Genomic DNA, 26,116 nt, shown 5'->3' with positions numbered 1-26,116 from the left:
TTCTAAACTCTTTTCATTTTAATGTTTATTAATTGTTTGAAAACCTGAAATGAGTTATTTCAACACGAGGGGAAATATATGGACTTACTTTTTGTAGTTTTGCATTATTACTGTCAAATGTATTTGAAATTAGAAACACAGTTAAATAAATGCACTGTTTTGCTCATTTGGCTCGAGGGAATGGTTCAAATAAGAGAATTCATGCACTGAAAGTAATTTAATATGTGCAGCTTTGAAAAAAATCAAACAAACACGGATTCATTCTGGAAAAAAGGAGCAGAAGTGTTTTTTCCAGTTCAGCCTGCACGAGTGCATTCTGAGTGAATGTTCCCTTTGCACAGCCTTGTAGATGGCATTGGTGCACATCACTTCAGTTTATGGTGTGGGAGTTTTGTATTCCTCATCCATCTCAAGGTCACGCAGAGCCGTTTTTTCCTATTTTCTTCCGCTGGCTGTCACCTTCTGTCTTTGTCATTCTTATGAGGCATGCACAGCTTTTTGTTGGAAATAATGCTCTCGGTACATTACTTTCTTTTAAAACCAGTGTATTATTACAAATTCAGTGAGAACAGGGGTGTCAGAGATAAAATGCAAACACCACAGAGAAAGGCCACCAAACCCAGAATTAAAGCAGGTGATATTCATCACTGTGGGGCATCATTTTACACTGCAGCAACATGTAGGCCACATCCTGTAAACAGCAAACCATTAATCGGATTAAAAAAGGGAGACATTTATCTGCTGTGCATCGACAATATACACGTTTCTGCACCAAGTTTAACACATGACACTTCAGTTCAGCAGACACTCACTGTAATAGATCAGTAACAACCTTCATAGTCTGATGTGCATCAAATATACTACCGGTTGTTGCAGCCATCTCTCAACATGGTTGTTATACATCAAAAACCTTCACAGCGCAAATTATTTTACTGACATCTTCAAATCTCGCTGAGCCAGGCTGTTGTCCCCACATGCCTCACAGCCACCACCATCATCCTGGTTCCTAAGAAGTCGTCTCCCTCCCACTACAATGACTATCGCCCAGTCGCACTCACTCCCATCCAGCTCAACCTTTTTATCAAGTTTGCCGAGCAGTTGAGAAGATCCTTGGTGTCTCTCTCCCCTCCCGCTCCTCCATCTACACAACATCCGCCTCACCCGCACAGCCACCAGGATCGCAGGTGACCCCACTCACCCAGCCCACAGCCTCTTCAGCCTGCTGCCTTTGGATAGGGGAGTGCGGAGCCTCCGGGCCAGAACCAGCAGGCTCAAGGACAGCTTCTTCCAGCAGGCAGTAAGGATGTTAAACTCCCTCCCTGCTCTGCCCCCACTCCTCCCCTCTCCCCCCCACCACTGACCTCAGGTCTGTGTTCTTCACTTCTTCCCCTGCAAATTTGCACAATTGGACACTGCTGTACCTTAACTATAACTTAGAACTACCTCTATATTCAAACATTCACAAAATTTTTATTCTGTTCATGGTAAATTTATCCTGTTCTTTTATTCTGTTCATAGTAAATTGATTTTATTTATTACTTTAGATATTACTAGGCTGCTATATTTTTTACACTGTAGTGTAGTTTCTTTACTTGTTTATAGTATGTCTGTTTGCACCGTGGGTCCAATTGGGCTGACATTTCATCTGTGCTGTATGTCAAGCATGTATAGCATATTTGACAATAAAGCTGACTTTGGCTTTGACTTATATTATGAAGCATCAATGACAAGTCTATCAAATTGAAATCAAGTTTTATGAAATTGAGGGGGAAATGGTGAAATGATGGAATGATCACTGAACCTTGTTGATAAAGAAGTTATGGTTTACCTTCTTTCAACTGTTTCCATGTTTTGTATGCCCTCATGGTTGCTTGTGCTCTTCCCATGTTCCCAGTCTGTGATTGCTCATCAGTGTCCCTCGTCTGGTTTGTGAGAAGCCTTTGCATTTGTGATTTCTACTTTATTAAAAACCAGATAGTGTTTTGATGCTTTGTCTGTGTCTTCGGTCATTTCTTCACCAAAACCACACCATAGGAGTAGTAGTAGTAGTGTGATACATGTAACACTAACAGTATCGTAAACTAGTATTATTCGTTGCAATATAATAGAATAGAACGTCTGTGATCCTGCGCACATTCCTTCAGTGGTCTCAGGCAAATGATGCATTAATTCATCTCTCTAAATGCATTAAGGTGAAAAAAGGGGGAGGCAGGGATGCTTGAAGATTTTTTTCTTTTTTTTTACATTTTTTGTATGTGAGGTACATTGTTGTAATATATACCGTTTTATTACGACTAAAAAGCAATTTAGAAAGTGTGATTGATTCGTTGATTTAATTATTGGTTGATTAGTTTAGCTGAAGTGGGAGGCAGTGACTTGTGACTACCGCGAGAGGGCGGGGCTGTACTTCTACAGCGACATCTGGAGGGCCACACACATCAAAGTATGCCATCACACACTCACAGCTTCAATCAAACACTCTGGATAACAGATCAGACTGTCTCGTCTCACGCGAGCTCGGATGTGGTGGACACACTTGTCACTAAGCGTCTTGTTTTGATTGTGTTTACACGAGCTCTAATCAGATAAGCCGCGAGGAGCACGGCACTCTGTCGTGTTTTGATGACGCCATCGCGGGACTTTCCGGATACGTCATTAGGGACTTCCGAGTTATTAGCTAGCTCCGCAGCTGCGGTCCTCACGTCGTTAGACGCCTTAAACGTCTCCGCGCTGCTCGGGAATACTCCCCAAAACAAGTCATGAAAACGCCAGAGTGTCACTGCGACGCCCAAACGTTTGAATACTGAGACGTGGTGGTCAGGAGCGGCGGTCGGACCGAGAGGCAGAATGTCAACAACGCGGCCCCTCCTCGGTATGAGACGAGGCGCCGAGCTAACGTTCTCGGAGCAGCCGGGCGGCAGGCTTCCTGCGCCGGGCAGCCGCCATCAACAGCAAGAGGCCCTCACCGTGGACGAGTTCACCGTCCTGGAAGACAAAGAAGAGGAGCTGAAGTGTGCCAAACCGCGAGTGGAGCAGGTTTTCAAAGTGGCGTTCACCATCATCGGACTGCTGGACCACACAGGACAGCCGCACGGCAGCAAAACATCCCGACAGATATGGCTGCAGCTCCGGGGGAACAGGGACGACGTGTCGAAGGCTAAGGTGAGCCTTTTTTAAAACACTCCTACTTGTAACTCTATATTCTGTAAGTGGGGTCCTGTTAGATATGGTGTTATTGTTAGTGCAACTAAGCACTGTAGTAGCCGAGACCAATGGACCCGAGACCGAGTAAGACCAAGACTTTAAGGTCCTGAGAGCATGTCCAGACCAGGACTTGAGGGGCAGACAACAAGTTGAGATCAAGACTTAAGAAACCTAAGGTGAACACGAGTATGAAACCAAGTTGCGACCACTTTAAGGGTGGACTACTCTGGAGTACTACAGCAGTGAAACAAGTGATGTACACAGACCATCAGTGGTGGCTGTGAATGGCAGCAGCTTCTTCCATCTGTTTTTTTTTTCTTCAGTTAAATCTATCTTCTGATGTCAGGAAACATGGTCATCGCATAGCAATTAGGCTGTATTTCTAACCTAAATACATCAGGTTGCTCCGCTATTTTCCAGGAGGAAATCACTTTCCCTGAGCATTGCAGCTAAGCCAAGTTGTGTTGATGTTGGTATAATGAATTTCAAAAGTTATTTATGTCATTAAAACAAATAATAATATGCTCCAACAGTCTCGATAATAACATAACAAGTGTTAATCACTTTTAAATAAAAAAAGAACTGAAGTACTGTCCTATTAATTGTGGATTGTGTCTTTGAGAATAAATTTGATGTAAAGGTAGTCGTGTTTGTTTTCCTCTCAGTGGACCCTCTGTGTAATCAAACATGTAGAAAATTAATACTTCTGTCTTCTTTGCCACCACAGTTTGCTATACAACCAGTTCTCTCAGACACAATGTCACCCACTCAAGGTTTATTAATAGTAACCATGATAACAACTCCAGAATATGACTTTGGTATTTGCATTGTGGTTTTGGTTTTCTCCTCACAGAAGTTTGACATTTGAGTGTAGTGTTTCTTATCGGTGATCAGAGTCTTGTGGACAACAAACTGGGATCAAATTATTCATCGTTAGTCATCATTGCTGTAGCTCTGTGACATTCGGGTTGTTTTACTTTCAGAATGATTGAGTTAAATTAGGCTGAGTCAAATTACAGTACAAGCAAATTAAAGTAAAGTCAGTGTTGGTACTCTTTAATCAGTGTGAAGACTCATTGATTGAATTTATTTACTATTGATTAAATCAGATGACATTGTGTTTTTTTTTTTTTGCAATTTGAGAGGAAGTTAAATTTTTAAGAACACTTGTTTTTAAAGTCTTTATTGTCATTTTCCTGTTTGTTTTTGCTGGTAGTGCTCAGAAATGTGTATATTTTTTGCTTACTGATACTATTTGAAGAGGGAGTCTCCTCAGGGGAAACGGTTTTATTTTTATAATTTGTGTGTTTTCTTTAACCATTTCTATCACTCTCATGTCATGTTGTCATCACCCTCCTGGACACTCCACCAGTCCACCCCAGAGGAACATTCAAACACTCACACCGAAGACCAAATGAAAGTTACTGGCATGTGTTTAGACCAGGAGAGGAAGTTGAAGTACCTGGAAAAACCCACAATGACAGTTGTTAAATATGCAAACTGCAAGGCCTGGACTGAGAAGTGAATCCTCACTATGAGCTGAGAGGTTGCTCGCCACTCTTATTAGGGTAAAATATGATGAAAGTGTTTTGATAACATGACAGCGAGGTGGCAGAGACGCTGGCGCCAGTTATAAAGCTTTAACTTTAAGTGCAGATGCCTCGAGTACATGTACAGGAACGTCCTGTGTTAATGGCATGTGGGGGAACATGGCTGAACTGAAAAGCACAACGCTACGGAGTCTGTAGTAAACAACAAGTTTGCAAGTGGCTTAACAGCGATTTTCTTTTTTCTTCTTCTCTTAATGATAACATTAAATCTTATCTTATGCTTGCTGTTTTTTCAGTAAGACAATACATAATGTTAATATCTAGAGTTTTGCCAAACCAAGCAGTTACTGAAAATGCCTACAATTTCAACAAAAAGCCAGTTTTGATGATAACTTCTGGTGGAAATTAACCCCCAAAATGTCTTATCAGTGATGCTCTCTGACGGGATGGCTTTGATGCTAATGTTGGTTCTGCTGTATCTGCTACTCTTAAGAAATTTGTTCAAAAATCAGTTTTCTTTCAAATTGTTACCATTTGTTTGGAGGACCAGATTGGAGGCTCCTGAGCAGGGGTGGGCCTTCCTGGTCCTTGAGCGCTGCAGTCCTGAAAGTTTTCAATGTTCTCCCTGCTCCAGAACACCCGAGTGTGACGAAGCTCTGCAGAAAGCCTGAGAAGGAGCTAGTCATTACAATCAGGTGTGTTGAAGTGCAGACGCATTGAAACTGTGCAGGAATGCGGCCCTTGAGGACCATCGCAGCCCACCCCTGCTCTTGGGGGTCAGTTTTGGCCCACGGGCCTTATGTTTAACCTCCCCCTGCTTTAAACCGTCAGTGCTGTCACACACATTCTTAGATCTTTTGCGATGTATTGATTTCTGTTTGTCGTAACCAGTCACATTCAGTTTATGGTCAACTGTGGTACAAAGACTGAATCTTGATTAGCGTGTCAAAAGTCAAAGGAGTCGATCAAATCAGATTTATGTTACATCAAGGATGCATTTTTAAGATGAAGGTAAATATAAAAGGACACACGTTTTTGGTCTATTTTTTGTTGTTGGTGTTTTCTTTGTTTATTCTGGAAGACAGTGTTTCAGTTATGTAGCTCTTGCTTGCAAACAGTCATATTTAAATCCGGAATCTCCATGTGAGAAGCTATATTCCTGTTACAGTCAGTTTGGTGCCACTTTTTCACTGAAGAGGAAAATTTCCTGTTACACTACCTAAAACACCTGAACTCATTTTTTTTTACCGTGGAACTATTGCTAAGTCTGTTTGACAAGATGGGAAATGCTTTGATAAGGTCTTATGTTCCTGCATATGTTGATGCTCTGAAAGACAGAATGAAATGTTGAGTTTTCCCACAGTTAAATGTCTGTCACGCTTGTGTCTCGTGCGTCATGAGTCTTATGTGCTCTGTAAGCAGCTGCTCCGAGGTCTGCCAGTCAACCGAGAACACACTGTGGAAACGATCCTTTCACCACCCTGCGTAACTCTTGATGAGAAATCCACAGCACACAGAAAGGCCCTTGCATAAATATACCCTGTTATATTGGTGGCATGTCCTCTCTGGTTTGGGAAATCGTGACAATTACACCCACGCTTTTTTTTTTTTTCTTTCTCTCTCTCATTTCCCTTCTCGTGCGGTAACATATGATTCAGATCAGTTTCTAGAGCTTCTCGCATCTCTCTTGAGTATTTTGAGCATGTGTTTAATAGTTGTGCCGAGTTGAGGAGCCCGTTTGTCTATATGCACTTTTGTTTATCATATCTAGATGGAAATGGCGGGAGATGTTCAGTCAGGATATATTTACAGGGAAATGTAAATTATCCAGAGACAGCAACATGCTTTCACTTTTAAATTTAGCCTGATAAAATTTTTGCTGGGGGGAAAAAGTTTTGGGTGTACTTTGCCATGTTTTAAGCTTCCACTTCGATTAAGTTGAGGTTAGTGGAAACTTTTGTATTTGTATTGTTAGAGACGTCACATTGGGGCTGTCACGATATCAAATTTTCTCTTCACGATTATCATGGGCAAAAAATGTCACGATAACGATATTATCACAATATCGGCAAAAATTTAACTAATAATGGTACAAACATTCAGATTCATCTTTAATTTTATTTTTGTTTTTCTCTCTTCTCCAAGATGAATTACATTCAGAATACCTGCCAAATGAGGTGTTGAAACAATATGAGAACAGTAACTGTACAACTGCATACCAAAAGTGTACCATATTTTCGGCACTATAAGGCTCACTGGATTAATAGGCGCACAGTCAATGAATGGTTTTTATTAAAAAAAAAATTCATACATGGGGCGCACCACGTTTTAAGGCGCATAGGATGTATAGAATAGTATGAGAGAACTACATATTGGCAGTCTAGGTGGTTACATTCTCGGTTGAAATGTGTGAGTAAAGTGACATATCAGAGCGAGTTTGACTGAGGATCGCTCCTCTTCACGGATGTGCAGCTCAGAGCGACCACGGCTGGTCGAACTCGCTTGGTCACCGGGGTCCAGCCAGCTGCGGTCTCCTGAGTGAAGTGCCCCACCGACAGCTCAGCCGCAGCCGGCGTCCCGGCGGGTGTGCTGCCGGGCGGGGGCTGGCCGTTCTCGGAGTCGCAGCGTGCATGCTGCCGCCCAGTGTCCAACCGCTCCCCACGTCGGCTGGCAGTGCAGCCGCGTGCCATGCTCCGTTCCGTTTAAACTAGCTAGCTTAGCAGCTTAGCAAACAGGGGTTGTTTGCGCATGTGATCAGGGTGATTACCGTAATTCCCGCAAAAAAGGCGCATCGAATTATAAGGCGCTCTGCTGGATTTTGAGAAAATTACAGGCTTTTACGTGCGCCTTATAGTGCGTAAAATACGGTAGTTACACTCAACTAATTAAGATCTGATGAACTGATTAACAGAGGATCCACAACAGAGGCGTAATTTACGTCGGGTTGGTGGGTTATGAAAACCCACGGGCCTGTTGGAGTGAAATCCTATATACCACACTGACGAGGATTTTGTTGGTTTAAATCCAAGGCGGAATGAGCGCAGCAGCTGCTTCTCTCCAGCCAGAGGCTCCGCTACTGGCTAGGGCCCCGAGGAACGGCTGACATCAGTCAATTTCAATGACAAATTTAAGGCGCTACACTAGACGCTGCAATGACAACGTGTCAAAAATCCCCCGCATGGGGCCCTTTTCCGATTACTCACCGGTTAGTTGCTAGAAGGGGGCCGGCGGAGAAGACGGCGGATATCGGCGACACAACTTGAAACCCCCCGGACACATTACAATGACACATCTGGAACCTACCTAATGGGGCCCCACTACTACCCGGCTTGCATCAACGTGCAGTCAGTGTTGCTAAACACATTTTTTTTAGGAGAGTGTCTCGCTGTCGTTGGCCACCGCCGACGTGTTTAGTTCACTCGTGACGCTGGGAGCCACGCTAGCTAGGAGCCGTGCCGGCTCCTGCTGCTCCTGCTGTGTTTATATGTGAGGGGAGGGGGAGAGGCTGGGGGGCTGCAGGAGGGAGACGAAGCACGACGAAAAAACAGGAGCGGATTTTGAAAATACACTTCAACACGTTTCAAGTGGCACTAGATCCTCTATGCGATATTATCATAGGCACATTTTGAACACGATATTGAAATTTCACTTTTTAATACCACGATTATCGTCAATACCGGTATACTGCGACAGCCCTACGTCACATTCATCCAGAGTTGGTTTCTCTGTTAGTTTGAATGATGCTCAGGTTTCACAGTCAGCTGTGTTCTTCAGAAATGTTGAAGGAGGGTATTTAATGGTAGTTGGTTTCCATTTGTTGTCCTCAAGTAGCAGTTGTCTTACTTGCCAGGCATCCCAGAGATGTGTGGGGATGAGGAATGGACCACTATAAGCGGCTCCAGTGCTTATCGGGTCGCAACGTAAGAATGGTTTGCTTTTCCATGGGAAAAGGAGCCAATCCAGACCAACGTAATGTCAATGTAAGACGTCACACGTCAACGTATATAGCAGGAGCTTATAGCATGTCTGGGAGTCTTTGTCCTGGCTGTTCAAGCCTACATTCACATCCAGCTCCAAAAAAAACCCATCTCAATGCTGTTACTGGTAAATATCCAGCCTTCAAACCATGAACTCACCAAGCTGCTGAATTCTTTTCAGACTCATGTCTTGTCTTCCCCGATTGGGTTTCTGAAGGTTCGAATAGGTAGAATGACATGACTGATTTTTTTTTTTTTTTTTTTTTTTTTTCTAAATGATTACAATGTCTAGCTATTGTGAAATACATTCATTATATGTGATTATGAGCATGTTATAGTTCAACACTGGATGCATGTGGAAGCCAAATATTAATTGCATCTCACATGTTACATGGAGACGGTGCTCTTCTCAAAATGTCACATATGGACGGATATGCTGACTTAAATAAAATTTCTTAGATGATTATTATTGTCACTAATCCTCAATGTCTTTTCTTTAAGAGGAAGAAAAGATTTTCATCATTCAAGTCAGTCTGAGCCTTGGTTATTGCTGAAGTAGCTGTTTGTTGCATTTGTGAAGGCAGAAACTGTTTCCGGAGGAAGCTCATTACATTATTCGAGAACAGTTGACAGTGATGTGATTAGAAAGGCGAGGTGTGGTAATCCCTTTTCAGTTGTTCAGTGGAGAGCATGTATAATCACACAGCCAGTGACGTAACGGCGCCCGCTCTGCCCCAGGAAAGAGGTGGTGCGAGCTTAGCCCGGAGCCGGGGCCGAGGTGGTGGAAAACGCAAAGAACCGGTCCTAAGTCGAGCTCTGGCTCCAAACTCACACTGGAACCAGCTTGGTGGAAAAGGAGCTTATGTGGGTAAACTGCAGATTTAGCTCGTCCCACTCAGGAGAGTTTGACATTTTTTACCTTCATATTCCTGTCTGGTCTGAGAGAACAATGCAGCTTAATCACGACAATGACCTCTTCAGATATGCTCTCCGTAACGTAGAAGGTCGACATTCAGGAAGTTGTTCAGTCTGATTATAGCAAAGTGATAAATAATCAAGTATGTGACCATGTGGAGAGCCTCAAAAAAATCTCAATATGCTCTATATATTTTGGGAATTATCTTTAAAATGCTTCGCTATAAATTGTGTTGAATTTTGACTGTTTTCTGAGCACCTTTCTTTTTTCAGATTAGTGTTTCAGGTGCATGAGGATCTGATTATTACTTAGTTAAGATGGTTTGTCTGGTCCTGAAAGAAATGCCAGGTGACCAGAGTAAAGCCTTATTTCTAAGAATAAACTTAAATCTCTTGCTATTTCACACTTTACACTCGTGTTTTGCTTCCAAAAATGTTTTCTTCTTTTGTCATCATATTTCTAGTGGGTTGATTTGCTTTCTTAAAATTTAAACATGAGTTGTATTATTCTAAAATCCCGGCCTAAACATCACCATGCTGGTTTACTTTCACTTCTAACATCTCCCGAAACTGTGTCATGTCATAGTGAATCACTATAGGGCAGATTGTTTTTTTTATCCCCACGTACTATAAAAATGTGACACGGTATATGTGTAGGACACCCACCTGCAGCTGATTCATCCAAATATCGGCCACAGGCAGGAGATTCCCTGAATCAGTGGCAGGCGTTCATGTTCAGCACGTGTTGTCTTCTGTAGCTCTGAACCCGGTGAACTCGCGCTAGCTCTGCCGACACAAGACTTGTAAATAAATTCCAGGTTGTTGTCTGTTTAGTGTGACTGAACACTGATTCTCACAGCTGTTTGGAGTACAGGTTATAGTTACCTACACCCCACTGTTAGCCTTAGCATTAGTTGTTGTTCGCTGTATCGCTGATCTCGTCTTTCCTGGGTGTGTATCTCATTTCTGTTTAGTTAGCAATTTCTTACATAAATTTGTTCCAATTTATGGAAGAAAAGACAAGTTATCGAGTGAAAATAGGTGTAATTTTATAATTGAACTTTTTCCACTTTAGAAAGCTCCAGGAACAGTTTCTCAGAGGCATCAGCCAATCAAAAGAGACTAGGAAAGCTCTCGCAATAACATTATGGGCTCACAACTTCCTTACGGTCTTTTTTTTTCCCCCCTCCTTTTTGTCCTGCAGGAGTATGTTCGAGGACTTTGTGACCCCGAGTTGCAGAAAGAGGAGCGCTACCCCGTGGACATGCACTGCATCTTCGCAGGAGCCCGGGGTCTCTTCCTAGACAGACTCACCAGGGACACGAGTGCAGAAGTCCTGGTTCCCGAGCCGGGCCGCCTGCGGCTGTTAGGCCGGGCTGAACCTGTGGTGATGGCCCAAAGCCGAGTGCAGCAGTTTGTCGCACTTTTCCAAGTAGGTGTTCACAGTTTATGTCCACGTTTGCTGGTTGTAGTTTTCAAGATGGGAATGTGATCTGGAGGTGACTGTAAACGATGTGACTCTGTGCAGGAGAAGCGGAGTCTACCGAGCGACAGAGAGCCTTCGGTGAAACGGGCGTTCAAGTCCTTCGTGGAGGAGCGGGACGATAAATACACTATGGAGCTCCTGCTGCTGCCCAGTGCTTTAAAGGAGGAGCTGCTGGGATTGGTTCACAGCCCCACCAGCACAAACACGGCTTCTCTGGTCAGTTCATAGCTGCTGTTTACTTTTTTAATATATTTAACCACGTGATTTATAATACAGTTACAGTCTAATCCCACATCAAATCAAAGGGATATGAAGCAACTTCTAAAGCTGGGAACCTTCCCAGGAGTCGTTACTCTACCAAGATAACTCCAAAAGTGCACGAACAACTCAGGATTTTAAATTCCTTCATTGCGTAAAACCTGAATCTCACTTTTAGGTTATTTTTATGTCATATTAAAATCTGAAGAGATCAGAGTACTGGAAGAACATACAAACTCCACACAGAGTCGAACTCCAGACATGAAACGGGGACCTTCTTTCTCCCTTTTGACAGCGTTAACATTCTATTGTTAGTTTCAAATGAATCAAAGGGAACCAAGTTAAATCACTTGCATAGGAAAGGCTTCATGGTTTGCAAACGTGCACATGAATTTTAATACTATGAAAACTCTTGGAAAAAAGATGGCACTGTTATGTCAATTTTTAATTGGTTTAATGTATATTATCAACATGAAAAATCGGAAAATACTAGCTTGATACTTATTCTTTTATTCATTTCGATGCCAAAGTTTAGCAGCTTGTAAGGAAAGCATACATTTCAGAGCTAAAGCGCATCATTCTGACAGCTTTGCTGTAGATAAGGAGGAAAAGAGGTCAAACTGCTGGTACTTGGTTACGTGAGGAAGAACATTTTATGCCAAGCAGTGTAAAGTGTGACTGTGGTATGTGCTCGTATTTGAGGGGAACTTCCACGGTGATTTCCACGTTTCTGTTCAGCAGGCTCAACTCAACCATCCGAGCATGACGGAGGTGGACCAGGACCGCTCGCAGAGCAGCACCCCGGTGACCGAGCTCTCCAACCGCATCTTGGACGCCAGCTTCGAGGAGAAGGGGGCGCCCGTCAGCGGGAAAGCGGGAGGCGGGGCGATCGGGTCGGGTCCCGAGTCCCTCCTGCTCAACGGCACACGGCCCTCACACAAGCGGCGCTCGTCGGAGAGCGAGACCCGGGACACAAAGAGACAGTACTCCCTGGAGCGGAGGGAAGAGTCGCCGGAGAGAGCGAGAGACAGGGAGCGACAGAAGGACCGAGAGGGCCGGGGGGCCAGCGGCAGATCCAAGACCCCCTCCGCTTCCTCGTCCCTCTCCTCCTCGACCAAAGCAAACACGGTGAGCGGTGCGATCCTCCTGGACTCCAGCGAGGGAGCGTCGGATGACGGCGAGGCCGTCAGCCCGGAAACCAACCTCCGCTGCCTCGTGAATTTCTTCAGGTAAAATCACAGAAAACCTGGTCATTTGATGATAAACAGGTCATTTCATTTCACGTAGAAACATAATTCGGAGGCCTGAATGTGCTCATATGTTCTGGCCCTCGGGCACACTAAGAAATGTGGACTGTTTTTTTTTTTTTTTAAGTTCATTTCTTAGGACAAGAATAACAATCAGATCAGTTGTTGGGTATAAAAACACAATGACCATCAAAACCGTTTGCATAGTAAAGACAGAACAAGTTATTTGTTTTTCTGAATGTGGTGAATAGTATTTTGTGCACAGAACACGGAGGGCCTTTTTTAAGATAACCAGTCTGTGAACTGTTCCAGAACGATGGGATACCAGCAAGAGGTGGTGGAGCGCGTCGTCAAGGCGACGGGGCAGACGGAGGACACCTTCCTCGTGCTGGAGAAAATAGTGGAGGAAACCAAGCGCTGCGAGGAGGGGTCAAAAGGAGGGGAGAAGGAGAAACGATTGAACTCTGTGTGTACGGCGAACACTGCCTCGGCCTCCTCGGCCTCTTTGTCGTCGTCTTCGGCCTCTCAGCCCAGAGAGAAGGAGCGCGAGCTGAGCCGAACGCTGCTCGACCCGGGCAGGTCGAAGGAGAACATCAAGCCGGGCCAGCCGGCGAGCAGCAGTAACGGGCTGGGCCACCGGAGGCAGTGCAGCAGCAGCGAGACCAGCACCCAGCAGGTAGCTTCCAGCCGTCTGCAGCCACAGCGCCCTTCACACCACTTCTGTCAACCACATTCATTAAAGAAACAATAAATAACATGGCAGTTTGTGTTTGGTGTATTATGTCATCCATGGTGCTGTATTCATAAGGAACATGCATTTGTGGGATGAACAGCACATGCTTAGTGTCTGATTCTGCTGCATACACATGTATTGTGTTGTTTGGAGGCACCAGAATGGCAGGATAAGGTCAAATTGACGATTTTGATCTTTTTTTTTTTTTTTTCTCAACCGTTCTGCCCGTATCTGCAGCTCATCCCACAAATGCATGGTCCCTACAGATAATCAACTCCAGTTTAGTATAGTAGTCAACCATACATCAGGCTTGATTTCTCTGTAGTTGAATATGTTTCTGTTCTGAGCTTGTGCAGCGCTTCACTTTGAGTAACAGTTTTTAAAAAGTAATGAAGTTTGAGATTTGATCCATTTGAAAATACTAAGATTTGCAAATACTCACTGGTTGAGGTTTAGCTGAGATTTTAATCATGATCTTGTACTAAACGAGTGTGACTTCAGTCTTCATGTTTAGTTTTACTTTTATGTTTAGATTGATAATGTTAGATGGTGCATCTTTGAAACGGCCTGTTTGGTTTCAGGCCATCACCATCAAGAGGAGCTCCAGCGCTCAAGGCGGGGCGGGAAACTACGAGGTCATCACCATCGACGACGACGACGACATCGTCCACGTGAACACCAAGCTCACCGACAGCAGGACGTCCCGGATGATGGCGGTGGCGCACTCCGACACACAGTCGGGGTCCAGAACGGACTACCTGGCCCGGGGTGGAAGTGGGGGAGGGGGAGGGGTCCCGCAGAGGGACTACCTGTCTCGAGGTGGGACTCAGACTTTGGGGGGATCGGTGAAAGTGGAGAGCGTGACGGCGCTGCGCAGCCCTCCTCAGTGGCTCACCGCCACGTCCACGTCGCTGGCTTCAACCCCCAGTGTGAGTACTTCCTCCTATGCTGAAGGTTTACAGCTTTTTACTGTTTCCACACAGATGCTGAACCTGAAGAGGAAGTGAGGTTCGAACAGCTTTATATATTATGTTTCATAATGGTCATGGTTGTTCAGTATATCTCTATTATATACTTTTTTTTTTTTAAATTGGTTCAAAAAAATCTTCTCATCAAAGTCTGATTAAAAAGAAAACCTGGAAAAACGATACAGATGGAAAGAAATCTTCTCATACTCCTAGTTTGCAAAAGCAGTTTAATTGCACTATGGATTAAGCTGGTCTAATGCACAACTATTGAGAGACAGAGTCCGGTTTGGTTTCGTCCTGATTCCCATCGTCGGCCTTCTCTCTTTGCTCTGCAGTCTGCTGCTCAGCCCATCTTCCGGCCGTCTCCCTACCAAACCATCGGCCACATGGGTTTTCACGGCGGAGCGGCGCGCACTCCCCCCTCCAACGACCCCCCCGCCCCGCCGGTGACGGGTTTGGCCCGTTTCCATCAGTCGCTGAGGACCCCGTTCACCCTGAAGCTGCCCAACGAGCCGGGACGCCCCGAGCTCAGACACATCATCATAGACGGCAGCAACGTGGCCATGGCGTGAGTGCGCACACACACACACACACACACGCAAGTCCTTTTATTTTTGTCTGGAATTAATTTATATTGAATAAAACAGGACGATATGCTGCTATGCAGCTTAGATTAAAACAGTAAACAACCTGGAAGGATCATTTCACAAATGATCACCCGGAGGATCCATTTTGACCTTTCCCAGCTGAACAATTCTGCCTTAAAATCCGGGGTTTGTAAAGAGTCTTATTCATGGCCGTGACAGTCTGGGATCATCTCCATTATATGGCACAGTGTCTCTTCACTTCCTGTGATTACAGGCTTCATGTTAGTGTGTCATAAAACTGTAAAACATGTATGTTTTGGTGTTTCAGTAAGTAATAAAGAAAATATGAGATGAACTTTATCAGTAATAAAGATATCCAAGCATGAATCATATAGTTAGGTTTTAACCGAAACTGCTTCTAGGGACAGATTAGGTTGAGTTATTGCAAATCCAGCACATGCCATGCAAACTTGTAAATTATGACTAATTTCAGGACTCAGTCACCTCATGGTAGCTGCTTTAGAAATCTCTCTCTTCAGTTTTTTGTTCTCTCATCTTACACTGTCATTACTAAAGTTCAGATGTGATTTCTGATCAGTTAGATTTTTTTTTTTTGTGAGAGTTTTACATACATGTCTCTCTGCTCAGTATCTGTATCGTGTGGTTAACAAAACCACAGTGTCAGACTCGCTTTGCTTCGAAAGAAAAGGTCTTGTGGGTTCACCCTTCGCTTACAGGTCAAGAAATAACTCGGCTCTCCTCTCATTTAAGAGATTCATAAACAGCTTTGATCACCACAAATCCGAGAATCCTTGTTTCTTGTTCAAATGTTGAATGAATTATTCTCAAATGCTGAAATTGCCTCTTACACTCTCACACTTGCGGCCCCACTTACAAATCTATTTCGCTCAGCGCGCAGACTCAGCAGTACTCAAATTTGTTTTGGACTCTCCCAAATCATTCGACACCAGTGTGGTATGACAGCATTGCTGGTGAGGCCTTCATGTCTTGGTTCTTTTATGCCGTTATGGCATAAATTGTAGAATAGCAGTAAACCGAAAATTGTGGATCAATTGTTTACATGCAGAAACATTAAAAAAAGATATTTTCAGTTTTAATTCTGCTTCTGATACTGATTTGGTGCTTCAATATTGGCGCTTAAATACCTCTGAAAATACAGGGATTTTTAGATTTTAAGAGATATTCTCACTAGGCCTGCACAATATATTGTTTGAACATCGCCATCGCAATGTGTTCATGTGCAATAGTCACATCGCAGGAGGTGCAATATTTTTATTATTATTATTATTATTTTTAACTTTTGTTTTGCTTCATAAAAGCAGCAAGCTGCTCCATGCTCCGCATAGCCACTCTCTCCCTCCCTCCTGCTTGGCACTCACCGGCCCCCCTCCCTCCTCCACAGCCGGGGGGGGGGGCTACACTCTGAACACAGGCGACATGCAGGAGGAAGCGGCAAAGGATTTAGTCCCCAAAAGAAGGTAAACATGTGAAATTTGGATGTATTTTGGCTATAAAAAAACGACGATTCCGAACAAAAAAACCTTCTCTGCCGACAGTGCCTCGTCGTGGTTGCCTCAACACGAGGTAATACGTCAAACCTGTTGGACCATTTGAAACGCCATCACAAGACCCCAGGGGAAACTTCATCTTCTCAAAAAACAATTACAGAGGCTTTTGCCGGCATAACACCGTATGATAGGAACTCCAAACAGCATCAACAAATCACGGATGCAATAACTTTTTACCTAGCGAAAGACATGGTGCCATTGAACACCGTGGAATCGTTAAAGAGGGATTTAAAAAAATGATCCGCACGCTTGACAAGCGGTATGAAACACCACGTATTTCTCTCAAGTGGCCATCTCCCCAAATAGAGCTATTCAGGTCATCTGGAGAAAATTCTTCTAGTTTTAATATCGCAATATATATCGCAATATATCGCAAGCCCCCAAAAAATCGCAATGTCAGTTTTTTCCAATATCGTGCAGCCCTAATTCTCACCCATCTGAGCATATTACACATAAAAGCAACAGGTAATAAATGAATTGTGTCCATAAGGTTTCCCTTCATCATGACTGTATAATTTAACAGGCTGAGTGTGTTTCAGGGCGTTGGAAACATAGTTAATGACAAATGTGTTTTGAACAGTGTCACTTCCCACATTCGTATTGCGTACACCATGTGAAGCCATCGCCCTTCCCATCATCGTCTTAATCATGACTTCAGGTGCCACACACACACGCTCACGCTCACTCAGAAGCCTGCTGTTGTTATGCAGAGGTGGCACATGCAGCCCGTTGCTGCGTAGGCGCACCTATACTCCACCTACACACACATAAGATGTTACTCATCAGTGGCATGTGTGAAAATGTGTGTGTGTTTCTGACAAAATGAGTCCGTTTGCGAAAACATGATATCGGAGGCGTGTGCTCGTGTTACGGGGGCGTTTTCGAAAAGAAAGGCCATTTCATGAGAAAAAGCTGTATTTCTCGAGTTTTGCCCGGTAATTATGCACGAAGACTTGAGTGTGTGTCACTGGAGGAAGTATGGGTAGGTAGGCAGGGCGGCTGGCGGGGTTTGGTTTCCTCTACCTGGTTCACCGTGGTGTGTTTTCACGATCTTCTTCACGGGCTGACCTTGTTGTGACTTCTCACTGCCGGAGCCACTTCCGTTCACGGTCTCATTTCATCCTCCCTCCCATCTTCCCAGAAACATGCCTCAGCGAAAAGCACAGGGTCACTTCTGACTCAGTGGTCCTGATTTTGTCAGTCCGATCTTTACTGAGGAAGACGAAGAAAGGCAAGCAGTCATCTGCCCTCACAAGTCCCTTTAAAAAGAAAAACTCTTTTCCGCAGTGTGCAAATACTGGAATTCACATTTTCAAATGATACCAAGCCTAATCTACAAAGTTTTTGTCGTGTTTTGTCTGCAAAGTTGGTCTAAACGAGCCTTTTGATATTACCACATCTCAACTTAGGTTTCCACGGTGATTTTACAGGTTGCATAATCTCTTCCTGCCCCGGTGTCATTCTTTACTTTCTCTTTCAAGTGCTGCTGGAACTTCCCTTGACTTTACATTTCGACTCCCACCACAAGTCGATGATTGTCTTTCTCTGTCCTGTGTGTGCACACTTAATGCCGTCACTGTAGAAACATATTTTATTACTAGACTCTAAATATCCATACTGAGGAATTATTACATGAAGATATTTTTAGGACAGTTTTATGGTTATGGTAGATGAGTGGTATGCACAGTTAAGGTTAGAGCAGTGCTGCAGAGAATGAATGCAGGTCAATTTAAATGCTTTGTGTGTGTTGCTCTAAAATATGTTAGAAAATCCTTATCACGATTTTTGTTCTTCTTTTTTTTTTGCACATCGTTGGCCTCACCGTTGTTCTCATAGCTTTATATGTAGTTACAAATGGAAGGACGAGGAAGTGTGGTAGTTATGGGTCAGAGTACATGAACATTCAGACCATCGCTCTCCGAATCCTCCAACTTTCAAAACGGGGAAACTCATTGTTTGGCATTCGATCGGATGTTTTGAGATTTTTGCACAGGGAAGTGGGACCTTTCGCACTTTTCGGTTATTCGTGGACGCACCATTACAATGACGAAACACTGTCTGACGGACCTCGGGCTGTTTCTTCCTTGTGGTTAAAGGTAGCGTGCATTCCTGTGAATCCGATTATTGGTTGGACTTTGTGCTTTGCCTTGTGTTTGCATATGTATGCGTACGTCTTTGTCCTATCTGGAACTTGTCCATATTCTTCTGGGGTTAACAGATCAGTATAGGCAACAGCCAGAGGATCAATTCAGGTCATTGAACCTCGTGAAGGAAATTATCTCACAGTGACAAAGCTGTTGCTGTTTCTTGTGAAAGATGTGCTGTTTTCACAGTCGTAATGTGGCGAACACTGAAGCCAAAACTGCTCTTTTTGTGGCTTGTTTAGTGTTTCGTCTGCACTCAGCTGTCACTGAGGCTAAACGGGCCGACTTCAGCCCGGTGCGTCATTTCTGCCGGAAGCCCCGTGATTGTTGTCGGCGTTGTCACTTTGATTGAGCTGCTGAAATATTTTGTGTTCCACCGCTCGTGTGGTCGAGCAGTCTCCCGCCAGAGCGGTCCACTGTGCTTTACCAGACCGCAGCATCTCAAACAGGGAAGTACACAACGCACACAGAGCAAAAATTCACATGATGAAGGGGAGAAAAGAGCAGACAGAAGTTTCATTCATACTTATTTACTTTGTCGGACAGAAACGCCCCCCCCCCCCTTGCAGTTCATTTTATTTTCTGCTCTTCTTCCATTTCCTACTGCGTATTTACTAATTATCAGTTCAGTTTTTGCTCTGTAGCCGATTCCTATTGACTCTTCATGGACTTTCTGCTGAACTTTGGTTCTCTAGCAAATGTGTCGCAGTGAAACAATGAATTGAACATGAGAAATAAGTGTAGATGCACAGAGACACTGGTGCATTTGGTGGAAATCTGTGTGTCCAAGCTAAATGAATGTTCGGACCGTTTCTCTGCTCTGCCCGTTGCCTGTGTTGCTCTGCGGTTATCGGCCGTCCCCACCCGTTTGTTCTGTCACAGTTTGGTTGACGTGCACTAATGCATGTGCACGTCACCACAACAATCTGGGCCAATCCGTCGGGTTACTGTCAAACAGCAGAGTCATGCGCCTGGAGGCTCGTCAGGACTGAATGATAAAGAGGCCTCAGCAGGTTTAGTGGTGTTATCAGAGATATTGGACAGTTTGTTTTTCATGAATGTAAACCTGTCAGTTTGACCTCTGTGTGTATTTCACTTGTTTTTTCATTCATCATCCATCAGCCTCATTACATGACACTGACCTGTTGATATTAGTGGGATTTGTGTTGCTTCAAACCGTATTCTTTTTCTCTCCCTCGTCGTCTGTGCAGCCACGGCCTGAATCGGTTTTTCTCGTGTCGCGGCATCGCACTGGCAGTGGAGACGTTTTGGAAGCGAGGCCACAGAGAGATCACGGTGTTTGTGCCTCAGTGGCGGCAGAAGAGAGACCGACTCACTACAGGTACGTCTGAAATGTTGTGGACTCTTTCTAAATGTGGCCCCAGTGAGACACAGAGACGTCTACATGGAGAGGAAGCAGGAGAACGTGGAGTAAAATCCCACACAGAAACCATGCGGTCCAATCAGATATTCTTCAAAATGTTTGATTCTTTCTGTTTTTGTCAAACAACAAAATTACTTCACCTAGAATTTTAATGCTTCCTCAATTGCATCTGCTGTATTAACAAAGAAACAACTTTCCCAGCCTGTGATTAACATACCGGCGGGGCAGGTCACCCACAGTCGTCGTAGTTGTAGGTCGTCTATTTCTGTTCTGGCCTCGCAGGTCCAGGCGTTCCGGTGACGTTCCGGCCAAACCCGTTTTCACGTGTCTGTGTCGTCACTAACCTAACTGATGTGATTGCAGAGCAACATTTCCTGAACCAGCTAGAAGACCTGAGGCTGCTGTCCTTCACGCCCTCCAGAGAGGTCTGCGGCCAGAGGATATGTTCCCATGACGACAGGTAAACACCCACAGTCCCAGAATAACACTGATTTTATTCATGTTACACATTTAGCATTCAAAGCAGTTTTACCTTTTACAGCCATTTTATGTAGTTTTGTTATGTTTGTGCGTCATGGGTTTACACACACACACACACACACACACACACACACACACACACACACACACACACACACACACTCTCACACTCCCTCTCCTTCCTTCTAGGTTCCTGCTCCACCTTGCTGAAAAAACAGACGGGGTCATCGTAACCAACGACAATCTGAGAGACTTTGTGGACACGTCAGAGACCTGGCGCAAGATCATCCAGGAGAGGTGTGTGTGCTCGCGTGCACGTGTGTGTGTGTGTGTGTGTGTTCCCCTTCCAGTTAGTCATTGAAGTGCAGCCTGACTCTGGGAAGTCCGGAGATGCAGCTGACCTGCTGGATGACAAATGTTAAAGATTTACCGTCTATTTGTGGCTCATTTATTTACATTAACCAGCAGTCAGGAGAGCGAAAAGGAAGACTGGAAACATTCTCTTACTGTCATAAGGAAACTGGCTTTTAAATGTTATCTTTGATAACATCAATGACATTAATTTATATTTATAGTAGGGCTGTCAACCGATTAAAATATTTAATCGTGATTTTTCGCATGATTGTCCATAGTTAATCGCAAATTGCACATTTTTTTATGTACTCAAAATGTACATTATTTGGAAAATTTTCAAGTTCTTAATACTCTCGTCAACATGGGCGTGGACAGATATGCTTGCTTTATATAAATGCATGTTTATTGTTGTTGCCACAATCCAGATCAAGATCAAATACTGTCCAGAGTAATCTCCATAGAACCTCAGAAATTCTGCAGGCTCAAAAAATAGGCTGGAAGGGCCTGAATAGAACGTCATGTAGTAATAATCTGACCATGTAGTGTCCAACCAACTGCATTTCCAGTTTTCTCAACATTTTCCGACACGAACTGATTGAGCTCATGCAACAATAACACACTCCTGCCAGATTTTTCTTTCCTAAACCGCTTCTCCTTCTTCTTCTTTTGTTTTGGTGGATCACAGATGGCTTTAAGGTGCATACCGCCACCTGCTGTACAAGTGTGTGCAGTATCACATCACATCCCTCAGTTTCCCAAGCTACAGTGTGAGACGAGGGTCGCAAAACGTGCGTCAAATAAATTAGTGGTGTCAGTAGGAATTTGAATTAACTCGTTTTAATCGCCCTAATTTATTGAGTTCATCGTGGCAGCTGTGTAGGAGAAGGAAGAAATCAAACTTAAGGAAAGTATTACATTTCAGTGTTATATTTAGTGATTTGAATAATACACATGCTCTTTGTATTTTTGTTTTTATCTGTTAAAATGGAAGAAATTACCAAAAAGCAGATGCACTTTTTGCAAATTTTCCAAATTTTGGCCTGAAGTATTGATGTTTGCAACAACTTCATGGTACGGATGAATACTAAGTTAGTAAATTTTATCTACATTGCATCTTCCACAGGTAAAAACCACAAACTGCTTTCAATACTTGCAATTAAAAAAAAAAACAGTGAAAAGTAAGACGTTAAAATAGTGATCGTTGTTGGATTGTTGGTTTTGACTGTTTTCCCATCTTAAAATCAGAAAGCATGCTTTGTGTCTTTTATATTTATACATATTTATATCAATGAGAGTGTTAAATCCCCTGCAATGTAGAGCAGAAATAATATAACGTCGCCCTCTGCTGGTCAAGACCTTCAAGCTCCTGCACAGCACGGAAAGATATCTTACACACTCTGCTGTTTGTGAGACAAATTTAACAAGACTGTGTCTCTGTTTTAAATAAATGCTGTTTCTATCTGTCTCTGATGTCGAGGCCTTCAGATCACCTTAGAAGAACTGAAATCCTGAATTAGATTCATCCTGGAACCCTCTTACTCATAAAGCTGTTAATTCATTAAAATTCATTAAAATGAATGTTGCATTTTTATGCTTTTGGAATTCAATAATAAGTATTGTCAACCCATGAAATGGTCCAAAAAAATAAAAATCCAACCCATCATAGTTCACTAAACAAAACCAAAAAAAAAAACCCCGGTGTTGTTAAGATAGTAAGTTTACTGCAGTTTGTATTCCAGAGCGTTTGAGGAAAGAAAGAATTGATTTATTTTTGTGGTTTTCCATGAATGACATAAAGAAGACAATCGTCACTCGGAGGCATTTCTTTAACTGTTTACTGTAACTAACGGCAACCCTCATCAGGAAGTGGTTGACGGTTACCATGGAGACCGGTAGCTCGGCGCTCCTCCACCGCACCGCGTGCATTGGTTCCTTTAGTCATTCGCAGCACTTTGAATGAGGTTGACGTCACTTGTGTTGTTGTTTGTGTTTTAGAAGGGGAGTTCTCAGATTGATCGTAAACACTGAGCTGACAGTAAACATTTAAGACTTTAGCATTATAAAATGTCAAACTCTTTAAAATGTGAATGAGAGGATGTGTACATCCTGTTTTCATGGACTCAAATGATACAACATGATTCAGAGAGGAAATATGAAATTACTTGTTAATCAATAAAAGACTAAATGGGCCTGAAAATGTGGGTTGTTTCTGACGACCTCCAGACCAGGAGGAACATCCTGTTTGGAGTCAAACGTCACGTACGCCAGATGTTGGTTTTAAAAAGCTGTATTCATTTTTAAAAATGCGTCTCAGATATCTTGATGTAAATAAGAACATGAACTTGGTGAAAGTTTGTCGTCTTCCTCCCAGCGTGTTTTGGCGTCTACGACCATCCTGTCATTTCTTCTGATCGGCAGGTTGCTTCAGTTTACATTTGTGGAAGACCACTTCATGATCCCCGACGACCCCCTGGGGAAACACGGGCCTCACCTTGACCTCTTCCTGCGCAAAGACATCAGGTGTGTGTCCGCGGCGCGCCGGCCTGCCGAGCACTCCAGCAGTGAGCTCTCGATTCCCCGTGAGACTGGCGTTCTTCTTCACCTCCCTCTGTGCTCCTGCAGGAGAACGTCGGCGACTCCGCCCCCCCTCCGGCCGCCGGACTTCAGACCCTCCTTCCAGCATCAGCCAGTTTACGTCCAGGCCGTCCACTCGGCCCCCCGGCCCGCCGCCGCCGCCCTGCTGCCCCACCCCACCACGCACTGGCCCCACTCCGGCCCCCCGGAGTGGCACCTGCCCCGCCGGTCGCCCTCGCCGTCGCCCTCGCCGCCCCCGCAGCGCTCCCCGGGCGAGACGTCGGAGCTGAAGAGGAAGCTGTACGACATCTTCCCCGACCAGAAGCAGCGGATCGACCGCATCCTCAGCGACAACCCGTACATGAGAGACCTGAACGCCCTGTCCGGGCTGCTGCTGGGATAAACGCTATTTATTTCACCGTCTTCTTCGGCTCGGATCAGGTGGAGTGAAGAGTGGTCATCAAACTAGCTGCTAATGCTTTAAAATGAAAAGAACTTTTTTTTTTTTTTTTAAAGTCTCCTCTATTGTTTTCCTTTTCATATTTCAGGACAAATCTTGTCTCCACAACCAAAGCGCTGCGTTAGCGAGTTGCCACATTTCTGTCAAGCAGCCAGATTGGCGCCGTTCGCTCAGTTCCGGGTTTTAATGAATTGGCTGATAGAGTTCAGAGTTTTGGGTGGATGTGGGACCGGCGCTCGGACCAGCAGCGGAGAGGCGGAGCGACGGCTCCTCCCGGCACATGGTTGGGAAAACCCACGGAAACGCGGAACCTTTCCGCCGCCTCTCGCTGACAGCTCCCCTCCTGGAGATCGGACACTGGCGGGGTCCGCTCGTGTTTTTCAGTTTTCAGCAGGATGCGGTTCACTGTCAGGGCACTAAACTCCGTCTCCAGTCCGTTTGGGTTTTTCAATATTGTTCAGAGATCCCAAAAAGCAATAGTCAGCGCACATCATTGTAACTTTTTTTTAAGCAGAATAATTCACGGGAGCTTTGATTTTGGAAATGTGAAAGAAGAGCTGTGCGGGCCACATTTTGAGGCTGTATCAATGGGCTGGAATAGCAACCTGTATTTTTGTAATATTTAAAATGCATCTTACTGTGTGTGTATATATTCAGGCAGAATCCACGTAATTTAAAGATTTTCGCCCATCTTTATCCCCTCAAAATGTGACCCTTTATTCTTTTTTTTATATATATATATATTCAACAGATTTTGAGAATCAAACCACTAGTATTTTTGTCTTTAGATTGATTCAAATAATTTGCTTGAGATTTTGTTTCTTTTTGTTGGAGGAATCAATCATCCGACCCCGCGCTTCGCTTCGACGCCCTCGTAGCTTCTGGAGCCTGTTATTTACCGACAGCTGAATTATACAGAAGAGCTCCTGTGGTGAGCTTTAAACCTCTAGAATCGGTTCTTCCAGGTTCAAAAGGTCATTAAGCTACGTTTAATTTAAAAAAAAAAAATGTAGGGTTTAACACAAATACTTGAGTTTGGATTATTCCTTTACTCAAACAATCCCAGTTGGCAGTGCCCTCGGTAAAGAGGGGAATCATTTGTGGGATGAGCAGCAGAGCGACACCTGCAACTGAGCTTGATGATCACAAACGTGGCGCCATTTAAAATGGGAATAAACAGACTTTCCAATGGAAATACGGACTTTTGGAAGCAATCATTATAACCCAAAAAATGAATCGACACAGAGTCTCACTTTAGTTTTACCATCGCCGTTTCAGAGCTTTCTGATCTTCTCTCTCACCCTCTCTCTCTTTCTGTTTCTCCACCCGACTCGCTGGGATTCAGATGTAAACAAACACTACTCCAGTTTTAGATTCATCCGTTCTGTTCAATACTCGCAAGAAGAAGAAAAAAAAATGCTGCAAAGGTGACAGTCTCTGTAAAGTTTGATTTGTAAGTAGTGTTTTATAGCTACATTTCTTGCACTGAACGCAGGTGAGAGAGAGAAGAAAATCCCACACCCAGAAAAATGCAAATTCATGTTGGTTTTGTTTTTTTTTTCAATAGTTCATAAAGAGGTTTGTGCTGCCAAAACACTTTTCAGAAAAGAGTCTCTGCACAAAAAACGTTTACAAGGTGTCAGAAAATAACTTTTGTTCATACTTGCTCTGTTGCCGTGGTATGAATCACTGAAGGATTTTATTTCTCTTGTAACATAATTCTTTTGTGTATATTGATTTCTGTTCTGTAAATAGATGCAGTTTTTTGGCTACAGTGCACATATGGATTTATGTATGTGAAACAACAAAATAAATGCAGCATTCCCCAGCTTTGTGCTCTTCTGAGTTTTTTTTTTCTTCCCATTTTCACAGGTTGTTTTAATGCAGAGGTGTCAAATATATATGCCATTAGTAAATCTGCCATTATGACCAGTTTTGCATGCAACAGCTTTTTCTTCACTTCTCCTGATTATTCACTAGGTGTCAGTGTGCATTAGGTTGTTTCAAGCACTGTAATGGTTTTCCTCTGTTACTCTGCACAATCTGTCCAACAGCAGGTTCAGATTTCGGCTTCACCAGACTCCAAATATGTGAAAACTCTTGTCAACGCAATTTAAAAAAAAACAAAAACAAATCATTCACGACAGCAACAAATACTTTAGAGACAGTGGAGCAATGCCTGAGCTGAGCTCATCACGAAGCTGCC

At 43.8% G+C, this 26,116-nt stretch overlaps 1 protein-coding gene across 3 annotated transcripts; it reads left to right on the top strand.

Annotated features, from left to right (window-relative positions):
* The first annotated feature begins 2,670 nt into the window (after window positions 1–2,670).
* Window positions 2,671–25,732, top strand: n4bp1 (nedd4 binding protein 1). 3 transcript variants are annotated; one of them, XM_030095661.1, is made up of 13 exons: window positions 2,671–3,162; window positions 10,851–11,078; window positions 11,175–11,348; window positions 12,129–12,619; window positions 12,950–13,313; window positions 13,952–14,299; window positions 14,674–14,906; window positions 19,870–20,000; window positions 20,406–20,502; window positions 20,712–20,819; window positions 23,295–23,396; window positions 23,499–23,891; window positions 23,999–25,732. In XM_030095661.1, exons 1-12 carry the CDS (start codon window positions 2,848–2,850, stop codon window positions 23,851–23,853), a joined length of 2,946 nt encoding a protein of 981 aa, XP_029951521.1. In that variant the 5' UTR covers window positions 2,671–2,847; the 3' UTR covers window positions 23,854–23,891; window positions 23,999–25,732. The 3 variants fall into 3 exon arrangements, with proteins under 3 accessions (XP_029951521.1, XP_029951522.1, XP_029951520.1); XM_030095662.1 differs by having other exon boundaries at window positions 12,132–12,619; window positions 23,499–25,732; XM_030095660.1 differs by having other exon boundaries at window positions 23,499–25,732.
* The last annotated feature ends 384 nt before the right edge of the window (window positions 25,733–26,116 follow it).

Source organism: Salarias fasciatus, chromosome 7, assembly GCF_902148845.1.
Source record: "Salarias fasciatus chromosome 7, fSalaFa1.1, whole genome shotgun sequence".
NCBI lineage: Eukaryota > Metazoa > Chordata > Actinopteri > Blenniiformes > Blenniidae > Salarias > Salarias fasciatus.
Note: the sequence above shows the minus strand (reverse complement) of the source record. Positions and strands in the feature narration are given on the sequence as shown.

Bases quoted from the DNA above. Each gene is read 5' to 3' on its own strand.
- n4bp1 (XM_030095661.1), top strand. From the start codon at position 2,848: ATGTCAACAACGCGGCCCCTCCTCGGTATGAGACGAGGCGCCGAGCTA. The intron at 20,503-20,711 runs GTAAACACCCAC...CCTTCCTTCTAG, and splicing joins ATATGTTCCCATGACGACAG to GTTCCTGCTCCACCTTGCTG. The intron at 20,820-23,294 runs GTGTGTGTGCTC...TCTGATCGGCAG, and splicing joins CGCAAGATCATCCAGGAGAG to GTTGCTTCAGTTTACATTTG.